The sequence below is a fragment of the Syzygium oleosum genome, unplaced genomic scaffold, assembly GCF_021117445.2.
Source record: "Syzygium oleosum isolate NSW1041296 unplaced genomic scaffold, Sole_v2.1 Sole_v2.08, whole genome shotgun sequence".
Lineage (NCBI taxonomy): Eukaryota > Viridiplantae > Streptophyta > Magnoliopsida > Myrtales > Myrtaceae > Syzygium > Syzygium oleosum.
Genome location: NW_026607492.1, coordinates 4,367,252 through 4,379,112, shown reverse-complemented (window position 1 = coordinate 4,379,112; position 11,861 = coordinate 4,367,252). Strand labels below are relative to the sequence as shown.

The window sequence follows — 11,861 nt, the reverse complement described above, 5'->3', positions numbered from 1 at the left end:
CCCATCTCCAATTTCAAGAAAGAAGAAAAAATTTAGGGCTAAAAGCATTTTATAAACTGAATTAATTACTCTTGAAGAAATAATGAGAATCATATTGGATTCCATTTTAAAGAATATGGAGCCCTTTTCTCTTTTTTTAAGATTGGATTGATTGGATTGTGGGGCCGGATGAAAAATGAGCCGTGAAGTCTAACTTTAGTGATTTGATTAATTACATGAGAAGCACAATTAGTTATATGAAATTAAATTGCGACGAATGACTACTTATGAATAGTTTATCTCGACGACGAATAAGTGCATTTTCTAACGTAAAAAGTGGTTATTCCTATGAAAAGAAAAAATAAAAAGAGTGCTTTTTGCTAGTGCCAATTACCAAAAGAAGTCATAAATCTATTGTACAGATATTAATTCAGTTCTAAACCTTTTGATTTGATCAATTTAGTCATAAACCCTTTTGACAATTTGTCAATGTAGTCATTTCGACCAAAATTTGGCCAGAAATCTCTAACGTGGATGCCGACCATCCTATTTGACATGCACGGGGTTGACGTGACCATATTTTGCAATTTTTTCTCATTTTTTTGTTTCCTTTTCTTTTCATTGTGGCGGGCGACTCTCGTTAGCTATCTCCGAGTCCTCGGCGACCCTCGTGCAGCCACAACGGGAAAAAAAAAAGAAAAAGAAAATAAAAAAGGAAAGATAAATATATATAAGAGATTCAAAAACTCTTAAAAATATCGTCTTGGCGATTTCCGGCAAAAAAATTAGCCAGAAGTACTATAATAGCAAATTGTAAAAAATGCTTAGGACTAAATTTATCAAATTGAAATGATTCGGGATCGAATTATCATCCGTTCGATAAATTTAAAGCTTTTTCGATAATTTTTTGCTGGCGAGCCAGAGCGTTATTCGTCACGGGGATAGTTTAGCTTCATCTATCGTGATACCACGTCCGGCAATGCGATGACTGCAGTGAAACGCGGAACCTGTGGTACAAGAAGGGCCCTGTTTTTATATGTGGGGGAAGGTGGTGGGAAATTTGATTGGATCAAGCCTCTCCCACACGTTGGATGAGCTCCCTCCCGACAGCAGCAGATGCGCTTTTGTTTCGGACACAAGTACACCTGGCGTGGTACTTTGCATATGTTTATTTTTTTTTTTTTTTGTGACTGTCGAACCTCCCCCCCCAAATTTAAAACTCCAAAATGCCCTCGTAGAGGCTAGAGATCTCGAAATGCATCATCGCGTACCCAAATTTTTTGGTATTCTGGATTTTACTAAATGCGTGTCGATTTTGCTCTTAATCAATCTCGTCCTTAGTAGATTCGGAATGTCTTAGACACACAATCACGTCTCTCGCGCAATACTTCGGCGTCCATGAGAATGGACACTCACCAGATCGGATGAACATGACCCAAGCCATCTCTAGTCTAAGTCGGATCACGTGAGCTCGAGTTCTGTATGGCGAGCGCCCTCCTCATCGGCTCCGGGGTGGTTTTACCCCGAGGCCGCCGGGCGATCATCGCCTCTACAGGGGCGACGGGAGAGCGCGCAATGGACATGGGCTCTCTCGATAAGCCCGATCGAGTCGGATCGGCTCGGTCGGTTCGACCGTCTCGATCGATGATGGCTCGAGTTTTACCGGGTCCGAGAAAGGATTAGCAGGGAGCTCAAAAAAGGGGGAATGGCTGATAAGTTGATAACCATCAATTTTGTGATTATTCCCACAGCATGGCATCAAATTGGAGGGGGGCGTCCTATGAGCATCTTGGGCTTCATCTTCCCTGCTCCTGGGCTGCTCCTCTCTTTCTCTCTCTTCGCTCCTCACTGTTCACACTCACTTCCTTTTGTGCTTTATTCTCTCTCTTCCTGTTCCTCTTCTTGCCTGACCGTCGCTATCTTCATCTCTGTCTCTGTCTCTCTCTAACTTTCATGGACCCTCGACGAAACCCTCGCTCCGTCAGCGACCCGAAGGTCCGCCAGGTCGGGTTCTTCGCCCCTCCCCCCGACCGCTCCCAGTCCGGACCCCCCGACCACCCGATCTCCTCCTCCGCCGCTTCCTCCCCGCCGCCGCCGCCCCCCGCCCCCGCCCCCACCGCGGCCGCCTCCTCCGTCTCCGCCGTCTCCCCCTCCGGCAACTCCCTCTCCCCGGTCATGATCCCCCCGCCCCGCCACCACTCCGACAACCTCGCCCTCCTCTCCCGCCCCGTCCCCGTCCCCTTCCCCACCGCCCCCTCCAGCTACACCCCCGGCTCGGACTTCTCACCCTCCTCCGCCGCCGCCGCCGCCTCCTCGTACTCGGGGAAGCCCGCCGCGGCGGGGGCGGGGACCGACGGCGAGCTCGGCGACGACGTGGCCATGTCGCCAGGCCGGGTCGGGAGGGGGAGGGTGATGGCGACCAGCGTGCCGGCGAGCGGGCTGACCACGGTGTCCGTCGTCACGATGCCTTCTGGGATTACCGGTATGTGAGTTGCTCGTCGTGAATTTGTGCTGTTTGGGTGTAGATTTAATTGGGCGCTTCGAATTGAGGTCGTGAATGTAAAAGATGGAATGTGGCAAGCTTTTCCTTTTTCTTTTCGGCTTAAGAGGTTGAATTCTTTGGGGGTTGGGTAAGATTGCTGAGCGGTGGGAAATCTGTGTGGATAAAAGTTAGGATTATGCTTGGTTTTGGATGAGCGAGTATAGGTCTTACTTGCTTGGTTTCGATTGTAGAGTGGGAAATGATGGGCAATTGCTGAATGTCTTGTTTAGGGAGTGATGGCCAGGTGGACCTCTTTAAGGAATTTGAATAATTAAGTGGTCATTTGGGAGGATTTAGCGATAATCATTCTTGACGACCGGTCTTGGGGATTTTGACCTTATCAAGGTTTATCTAAGGTGCATTTGGCAAATTCTATATATGAAAGAAGAGTGGCTTAAAGAATGTAATGATATTGGCATGCTGCAGTATTCATCCTTGAGTAGCCTTTGTCATAGCAGACATTTTCTTGGTACTTTTATTTAAAGGATCGTTTTCCCATGAACGTTGAGATTACGTTCAAATGAATTTTTGCTGCTTCCTGGAAAGTACTTCCAAAAAACGCTTGAACAAATATCAAAGGGGAAAAAATTGATTGCAGAGAAAGTCGGGGGAGCCTCGGTGGAAGTGCAGAATGAGCGTCCTGCTAATTCAAAGCCCCAAAAGGAGAAAATGACGAAGGCTGAAAGGCGTGCTCTACAGGAGGCTCAGCGAGCTGCCAAAGCTGCTGCTAAAGGTGCATGTTTTTCTCTTGTTGCTTGGTCTGATAAATCCTGCACTTGGTGAAAGATCTCCTTGAGCTGTTTGATTTTGCAGTTCCTCCGTCGGGTTCTTAATCTACTTTAGGTTTTGGCTTTTTAGTACTTCGCTGTAATCTTTATCTGCCAAAGGTATACCCGATCATTAATATTGGCCTTCGTCTTGGAATCACAGATACTTGTTGATGGTGTTTTCTTACTTTGAATTTATGATATATGTCACATCATCAACTAGGCGTTTGGTTTCATGTTTATGTGCTGCACTTCAGTAGAACCATTAGTACCTGCATGCATGTGCGCATGTCTTGAACATTTTGATCTCTGTTTGTCTAGGGGAAGGAAGTAAGGCTGCTAGAGCTGCTCCTGGGGCTGTATTGTCCGAAATCACAAAGCCTAATAAAGCTGTAAAGCCTTCTCAAAAGAAGAGTGATAGTGCTTCAGTTGCACCTTCTGAGAAGAAGGGTCCTGGGGCTGAACGGCCTCCAGAAAAGGAAAGAAAGAAAGATGTACCGCATCCGCGCATGCAATACGATGATGAAAGCCGAGTGGAGAAGGCTAAAAGGAAGGCAGTTGTAAAACAAACAGAGGCTCGAAACAGAGTTGAATTGTTCAGGCATTTGCCCCAATATGAACATGGAAGTCAGCTTCCTGATCTTGAGTCAAAGTTTTTCCAACTTGAGCTGATGCATCCAGCTGTATACAAGGTGGTCGTTTTTAATTTTCAAAATGCGCTTTTATACATGCGAACTTGCCTGAAGAATTATCGTTTGGCATTCAGTGCGAACATCACTTTTGTCCCTAAATTCTGGAAGTTATGCTGTGTGCATTCCAATTTCAAAACTATATGGTACGTGACCTGCTATATAGTGAGTGGTAATCAGCAAGGCATGTTAAAGAGGGTTTTTTTCACACATAACTTTTAGTTACTGACTTTTTCCTAACTATTTGAGGGCATGCTTCCTTTGGTATATCTTAGAGTAATAGGGTTAATAGTCAAGTGTCAAGATGGTAATCCACTGGATCAACTAAATTGCTCAATTCTGTTAATTCTGCTGGTATGGCTCGTATTATTCTTGCTTCTTGGCTTAAGTTGGTTGTGTGACCTGGTTAGATGAGGAGGAATACTGACTGTGGCATTTTTGAGAGTTCAATTTTAGTTGTGAAGGGTATGGGGGTTAGCTCCTGCAGCAATGCGGATCCTAGGTATCATGTGGATTGATCGACTGATGACATTATTTACTTGTAATTTGTGGAGTTCTCTTGTTGAATTCAGTCACGACTTTTTGGAATTTGTTAGGACAGTCATCTGGTTACGCTTATCACCAAAACGGATGTGCGACCTTTTGGTTGAGAATCATAATTAGCTTGGCCAAAAATGCTCACTACAGTTTGATTCTTGTGATAGATGAAGTAATTTTCTTTTCTCCTGTCTATCATTGCCCTCTCTATGTGCAGGTTGGTTTACATTATTTATATGGAGATGTATGTGGGGGTAATGCTCGTTGTATTGCCATGCTTAAAGCATTTCAAGAGGTGATCAATGAATACTCAACCCCGCCGGAGAAGACTTTAAGCAGAGACTTAACTGCGAAAATCAGTAGCTATGTTTCATTTTTCACTGAATGTCGGCCACTTTCAGTTAGCATGGGTAATGCCATTAGGTTTTTGAAAAGCCGAATTGCGAAGCTACCTTTGACGATGTCAGAGTTGGAGGCAAAAGCAACTCTGCATTCAGATATCGATCATTTTATAAATGAGAAGATTATACTTGCAGACAAAGTCATGGTTAGCCATGCTGTTACAAAGATCCGGGATGGTGATGTGCTTCTTACATATGGATCACCCTCTGCAGTTGAAATGATACTATTACATGCCCACGAGCTGGGCAAACAGTTCCGTGTAGTGGTGGTGGACTCTCGTCCAAAGCTGGAAGGACAACTTTTACTTCGTAGGTTGGTAGGAAAGGGTATTAATTGTACATACATAAACATAAATGCTGTTTCTTACATCATGCATGAAGTTACTCGAGTATTTTTGGGCGCATCAGCAGTATTATCAAATGGAACTGTATATTCACGCGTTGGGACCGCATGTGTTGCTATGGTTGCACATGCTTTCCGGGTACCAGTCCTGGTATGCTGTGAGGCATACAAGTTTCACGAGAGGGTACAGCTTGATTCAATATGCTGTAACGAGCTCGGTGGGTGTTACTAGTTTCTTTGATTATAGACAAGTTTCGATATATCTAGATAGCAACTCGTTTGCTTTCTGGCTCAGCTCTCTGCAACATTTATTGCAGGTGATCCGGATGTCATTTCAAAAGTTCCAGGTAGAGAAGAAAGCGTTGGTTTGGATGGTTTGCCCAATAGTGGCAATCTTCAGCTTCTTAATCTGATGTAAGCTTCCTTTTCTGATGTAGGCAATATGATTAATTTGGTCAGTCACCTCAATCATCGCATCCTCTCTCTAACATGCTATTCTTGGGGATTTTGATTGTCAGATATGATGCAACTCCTTCAGATTATGTCTCTATGATAATAACTGATTATGGCATGGTAAGTTAGACTGTTCTTGGGCTGTTACGAACTGTGGAATGATTCTGCCTCTTTGTGCTCTTGAGTGTCATTTACTCTATGAATAGACTTGCCTGTGCAAATGTCTATGGACACTTGGGCCTCAATTCTTGATGGTAGTTAGTCTATATAGGTACCAAATGGGACCGTGGAGAGAAGCGTTGCCAGAATATTTCTTATTATGATATCATATGGAAATTGCAGCGTAATGGTTTGTGTTTTCGTGCTTCGTTTAGGTCCCCCCAACAAGTGTGCCGGTCATTGTCAGAGAATATCGAAGGGAGCATCTATGGATATAACTAGCCATTGAATGGATCCTGGAGACAACTCAAAATTTTGTCCACACTGCATTCGACTTTAACACAGCTGATGCAGTTAGAAGAATAAAAATCGTTTGTGTTATTGATTAATGTGCTCATTTTTACGTTCCCCAATGATTTTGTGCCTCATTTTGCTGTGGAGAAGAGGATGTTCTTTTCTTGTTTTACCTGACTCTGTGAAGAGCGCGATTCTTCGCCTCTCCGGGCAGATTTAGTGATGCAAACACTTGCTTGTTGTAACGTTTCCGTGCCCCCTGGGCGTCACATTTATGCTGTTTAGCTAGTTCGGATTTTGAACGTTTTCCCTTCCCTGTTGGTGAAGGTGAATGTGTTCTTCAGTCGAAGTGGATGAGAACAACCACAAGTGGTCACTTGGACATACCTTTGCTAAACCATTCACTATCTTCTGTTCATGCTACTGTTATTGTTGCTCAACAAATACACGATCGTAGTTCTGCACCATAGACTAGAGCAAAATCACGAGTTACATTTGCTTAGATTATATACTCTCTGGCAAAGCCAAGGCCGGTTTAAAAATCAAATGAGATGAATCCTCTTGTTGGAAAAATAAGAAGCAAATACTGAACTTGTATATCCATTTTTGGGCCTTGCCCTTCTCGCGCGTGCGCTCATTCTTGCTCATTCTTTTTGAGAAACCCTCACTTCATTGCTCCTAAATTGCTGAGGGGTTAGGTGAAATTAAATCATTGATGGTAGCACTTCCGGTAAAGAATAATATTCAGTCCCTTCTGCTTTACCTTGTTCCTTTGACATGGTCTTATGCACTGTTGAGGGAACCATTTAATTAGCTCAAGAAAGAGGAATTTACATGCAAACTTTGCGGCATGCCGCTGTCCATGGAAGCAGGATCGACCCCGGTCCTCTGAAAAGCGAAGATGGTTTGTTTTCCAATGCAAGGAGGGTGCAAAAATATGAAGGAACCAGACTTAGGCTAATTGTTGTTATTGTCATAGATATCCGTACTTAGGCTTGATAAGACCCAGTCAAATTCATTCTCTTCAAGACAAGAACAAAAGTACCACTCCTCCCTCCCAAATGAAAATGAAAAACAGACCGCTGGTTCGGTGGTCCAACGGTCTTTATACTCACCTCTCTCGTCAAGATACATATGATCAGTGAAAGAGTAGGTATTCCAAAAGCCAAGGTAAGTTCAGCTGTCAGTTGAGAGCAGAGCAGAGAGTTAAGCTGTCCTAAACAAGATGCCGTGGCTCTTTGCCACAGAGAAAGACATCAATTAAGGGCTCAAGAGTTTGCCCATCCTCGTCCTCGTGGTCCACCAGGTCCACTCATCCCGCGACGACGGTTTCAACATACTCATTCTCTTCCCAAAGATAAGTCCCACATCCAGTTTCCACGTGATGATTCGACCGGATGGAGCAAATATGCTGATGAGGTGGAATTCTTGGATTACCCAATCATCGAAGGGATGATAATATTTCCAAAGCATTCTGAAGCATGTTATGCACTGTAGGTAAGCTGTGAAACTGCCTAAACACAGCATGGGCATGCACAAAACTTTAGCTTGGAGATGCTAGCTATGGATGTCTTGTCAGAGAAGGGTGTAAACAGTAAGGTTTCATCGACACCGACACCATAGAACTAAATTACAGACGGCATCAACTCCATTGTAATTGCCACTCTCACCATTACTAATATCATGCAGTGCTTGGAATGAACATCCAGGTTGTTATCCATGGACTAGAGCATCGGCAACATAAACTTGTCGACAATTTAAGTGATACAAGTAACTCAACCATTCAGTGCTATCACAATGTTAGATCTGCATAATAAAACAAAATGTTGAGAAAAATTTCTTGGATGCTGTAATATTTCACCAATATCCTGTGTAGATTCAACGGTACAGCCTAAGATTAATAGACGACGGCAAAACAGAACTTCTAAAGATTGTGCATACTCAACTGAACCTCGGCAGAATCACCCTTGGAATTGGTGGGGGTAACGACAGCGAGGATCACTAAACCACCCAATACAACCACCAATATGCCCAATGAGTTAACTAGCAAGGCCTCCGATGAATAACGTGATATGATGTGATTCGTTTGGAGGAATGTGGCTTTCTCCAGAAAACCGGTGGCACAAGTAGCAACAGCGAGGGCATAAATATAAAGCCCGAAGAAGAGGTGCCATGGAAGTAACGTAGTTCTGCTATTCCTTGAGCCTCCTGGGTTCCAGAAGGTCGCAAAACCGGTAGCCCACTAAACAAAGTAAGTAAAACGTCAAAAGGTTCATTAGCAAATAAGCTAAGCTCTAAATTGTGGGTTTAAAGCAACAAAAGAGAAAACGGAGGTAAGCGGAGGACCTGAATGCTAAAGAGGAAAAGGCAAGCCAGACCCAACCAAGAATGCAGGCTGTAGAAATTGTCAACACCCTTGTCGATATGGAATTTCCACGCAGCCCAGAGTCCGACAATGCTTAGACACAAGGCCAAAAATTGGAGAGTAAGATGAACTAGTTTTCTGAAGCTCTTCGTCCCTGGAAATGTCTTGTATGCTAGGATGGCTGCAGGAAGAAACATCCAATGCACTAGCCATTATTCATCCAAAAAGATCATTTTCCCCCAATGGAGTAAAAAACAAACGGTGATAAAATTAAAAAGCCCGCGAATATGATGCTTATATTATCAAATAACTTGGAGAAAATGGAAATTTTTGTCATGATGCCAGAAAATTGCCACAACTAAACCTACGTGTAATGCTAGTTCACAGAGAAAGGAAGTGCACCCACCTTCACCATTGAGAAGTATGAGTCCGAACACCATTAGAACAGGGTGGACCTATGTAAAAGCAGCAGCACGAATCAGAAGGCGCAAAACAACAAACACCAAAGCTGCATGAGGCGCATTATCACCAATACTAAGAATCTAAAAGAGAATAAATGTGAAGCCACACTAAACATTAACAAGTCTCTTCCTTTTCAGGGCAAGTCACGAGATATTGATCAGATTAACCACACGACCCTCGAAGCCGAGTCAAATCACGACACGGAATGTACCACCCCCAACAAAAGCCACCACTGCTTCAGACAAAAATCCATTCTCACTCGAAACAAAACTACCAACGCAACCCACATTCGCTAAACCAACGAAATGCCTCAAACAATCATCACACGACCAGAGAGAGAGAGGGAGAAATTACATTGAAGATAAGATCCTTCCTGTCGGAGACGAGCGCCAGGCCACCCCGGTAGCGCACCGCCCAGATGAGCACCAGAGCCGTGACGGTGACTCCGATCACTCTGATGATGGGGATGATGGAGAATCCAGCTACAGGGGCACCCATCGTTTCATCCAAAGCCGAAAAAGAAAAGAACCCACAAGAAAATGAAGAGGAAAGGCGAGATCTTTCGGACGAAAGTCGCGACCTTCGGCTCTCGCCGAGCGAAAGCGACGGCAGTGGCAGAGGGGAAGCGAAGGCGGAAGGCGATCTGGATCTTTGGGCTTCCTTTCACTTCAGATGAGAAGTGGATGAATTTTTTTTTCCTTTTTTTGTTTTTGTGGAGTAATTAGTCAAACCATCTTCTAGGCCAATAGAAAAAGTCAAATCCATCTTTAGGTTGGCAAGTCAAGTAGACTCTCGAGATAATTACATTTGATCAACGCAAATTGCTCGTGAACAAAACCGACGGCGGTCCAAGAATTTCCTGCCGGTTTTGCTCACATTAAAGTCCATTGATCACGCCACGACGGAGCTAAGTTTATGGCAAGAAATTCATGATTATTCTGCATTGAGTTATCGTCCATGTTGAAAGAGTGATCGAATTATTTGGTGCTCTTTTATTTGGTGATGTCTCGGTTCAATTATATTCAGTCGTTTTACCTTATTTGCCATGGGCCATGTCTGTCATCATTTGTACGAGGTAATGAGTTTATGGACCAAGTGTTCCCAATCGATAAGCCAAACTCAAATTAACCCGGTTCAATAACACTTATCAGGATGATTGTCAATTTTCATACATAGGTACAAATAAGAAACATGTGGCATACACATATCATGTTGTGTGATCTAATTGATAACCATACACCAAATATATCAAATTGATCAAGGCCCATAGCACGTCTTATATAGATCGGAGTGTATAGATAAATGCATGTAAGATGTCACCGAGTACATCTTTTATTTAAATGGCCTTGTTAATCTCATGGCCCTACATGGTCACACTTAGGCGTAGTTTCAATGCAAACTCCTCCGCTACAGCTCGGTTTCAGGTTCTCGGGACACCCCAATGATGCAATAAAGAGGAATGGCTGCACCGGTGGCATCGAACAGCATTTCACGTTACCTGTTGATTCGCCTTTCTTAATGTTGTGTTCGGAATTGATACACAAAGTAAGTGGTGCGTGCCTCGAAGGGGCATAGAAAAAGCCCAATGTGCGCGCCATTACGAGCGACGAAAGAAGAGAAGCAAAGACGCCAGAAAAATAGAGTGAATTCACCTTTTTGAACCGTTGGTTGAGCCGCTCGTCGAGCCTCGGTGGACGGTGAAAAGAGAGGAGCGACGGAAAGGAAGAGAGCGCACGCCACGAGGAAACGCAAATCGTTCCTCATGTTGTGGAAGGTTTACTTCATTAATTCTGACCACTTTAACATAGCCTAGAGCGAAACGATATAATTTATATTAGCTTTCCATGGCAAAGGGTTTATCGGAGCTCAAAGCAAATTGACTCTAGTCCATCATCATCACCATCATCATCATCATCATCAACTATTACAGCAAAATCAATTGACTCCAAAGTCCAAAGTCATGGCAAGCCGCTTGCACCGTTTGACACGAGAGTCCACCGGAATTGACACGAGATGATATGAATAAGACCGGCATGAAGATCGGTCGATAGTCTTCTTTTTCCCCCCCCATGAAAGAAAATCTTCACTCGCCCAATCAATGATACAACACAACCGTACTTAAAAATTATTTACCAAGTAATTTAGTGAAAGACAACCGGAACATGCTTAGACAAAATTAATCCTATTGCATCCGTTTAGTTTATCTGAACACTCGATTGAAATTAACCGCGGCATGCCGTGAAGCCACTTCGAGGGAACTTTCTAGGTTGGCAAGTCAAGTAGGCTCTTGAGATGATTACATTGATCAACGCAAATTGCTCGTGAACAAAACCGACGGCGATCCAAGAATTTCCTCCCGGTTTTGCTTACATTAGAGGCCATTGATGGTGCCGGATGTTTCGACGGAGATAAGTTTATGGTAAGAAATTCATGATAATTCTGCATTGAGTTATCGTCCATGTTGAAAGAGCGATTGAATTATTTGGTGACACCCCGATTCAACTATATTTGGTCCTTTAACTTTATTCGCCACGGGCCGTGTCTCTCATCATTTGTGCGAGGTAACGAGTTTATGGACGGAGTATTCCCAATCGATAACTATGAGGGCGTGTAATGAGTTTTTGTACTAGAGGACATATTCAAATGCCGGTCCAATAGCATCAACGGAAATTCCCTAACGTTCTCTTTCACCAAGGAAAAGAAGTAGTACCCACTTCATGTTCATACCAAGAAGAATTAGGATGTTTAGTTACATATTGCCTGATATAGTGATGAAAGGCCAAGAAGTAATACATCAATGAGCGTAGTATACGTACTAATTTAAATTTAGATCGTCGATGGGTCTCATGTGCGACCAACGTGAGTCTCGT

General features: G+C 43.6%; 2 protein-coding genes across 3 annotated transcripts; one reads left to right on the top strand and one right to left on the bottom strand.

Moving 5' to 3' along the window:
* The first annotated feature begins 1,834 nt into the window (after positions 1 to 1,834).
* LOC115686189 (uncharacterized) lies at positions 1,835 to 6,467 on the top strand. Of its 2 annotated transcripts, XM_030611410.2 has the most exons (7): positions 1,836 to 2,461; positions 3,120 to 3,254; positions 3,610 to 3,980; positions 4,732 to 5,476; positions 5,576 to 5,672; positions 5,777 to 5,831; positions 6,086 to 6,467. In XM_030611410.2, exons 1-7 carry the CDS (start codon positions 1,933 to 1,935, stop codon positions 6,146 to 6,148), a joined length of 1,995 nt encoding a protein of 664 aa, XP_030467270.2. In that variant the 5' UTR covers positions 1,836 to 1,932; the 3' UTR covers positions 6,149 to 6,467. The 2 variants fall into 2 exon arrangements, with proteins under 2 accessions (XP_030467279.2, XP_030467270.2); XM_030611419.2 differs by lacking the exon at positions 5,777 to 5,831 and having other exon boundaries at positions 1,835 to 2,461.
* Positions 6,468 to 7,856: 1,389 nt separating this feature from the next.
* LOC115686211 (transmembrane ascorbate ferrireductase 2-like) lies at positions 7,857 to 9,679 on the bottom strand. The gene is made up of 4 exons (XM_056314181.1): positions 9,346 to 9,679; positions 8,936 to 8,984; positions 8,511 to 8,710; positions 7,857 to 8,406 (listed from the first exon to the last, which is right to left on the bottom strand). The coding sequence occupies exons 1-4, from the start codon at positions 9,487 to 9,489 to the stop codon at positions 8,089 to 8,091; spliced, it is 711 nt and encodes a 236-aa protein (XP_056170156.1). The 5' UTR covers positions 9,490 to 9,679; the 3' UTR covers positions 7,857 to 8,088.
* Positions 9,680 to 11,861: the final 2,182 nt, after the last annotated feature.

What these genes read in the sequence shown, in the direction of transcription:
- LOC115686189 (XM_030611410.2), top strand. Translation starts at nt 1,933, where the DNA reads ATGGACCCTCGACGAAACCCTCGCTCCGTCAGCGACCCGAAGGTCCGC. An exon ending in TGCCAAAGCTGCTGCTAAAG is followed by an intron (nt 3,255 to 3,609) that starts GTGCATGTTTTT and finishes CTGTTTGTCTAG; the next exon opens with GGGAAGGAAGTAAGGCTGCT. An exon ending in TGCATCCAGCTGTATACAAG is followed by an intron (nt 3,981 to 4,731) that starts GTGGTCGTTTTT and finishes CTCTATGTGCAG; the next exon opens with GTTGGTTTACATTATTTATA.
- LOC115686211 (XM_056314181.1), bottom strand. Translation starts at nt 9,489, where the DNA reads ATGGGTGCCCCTGTAGCTGGATTCTCCATCATCCCCATCATCAGAGTG. An exon ending in GGAAGGATCTTATCTTCAAT is followed by an intron (nt 8,985 to 9,345) that starts GTAATTTCTCCC and finishes GCTTTTACATAG; the next exon opens with GTCCACCCTGTTCTAATGGT. An exon ending in CATACTTCTCAATGGTGAAG is followed by an intron (nt 8,711 to 8,935) that starts GTGGGTGCACTT and finishes TTCTTCCTGCAG; the next exon opens with CCATCCTAGCATACAAGACA.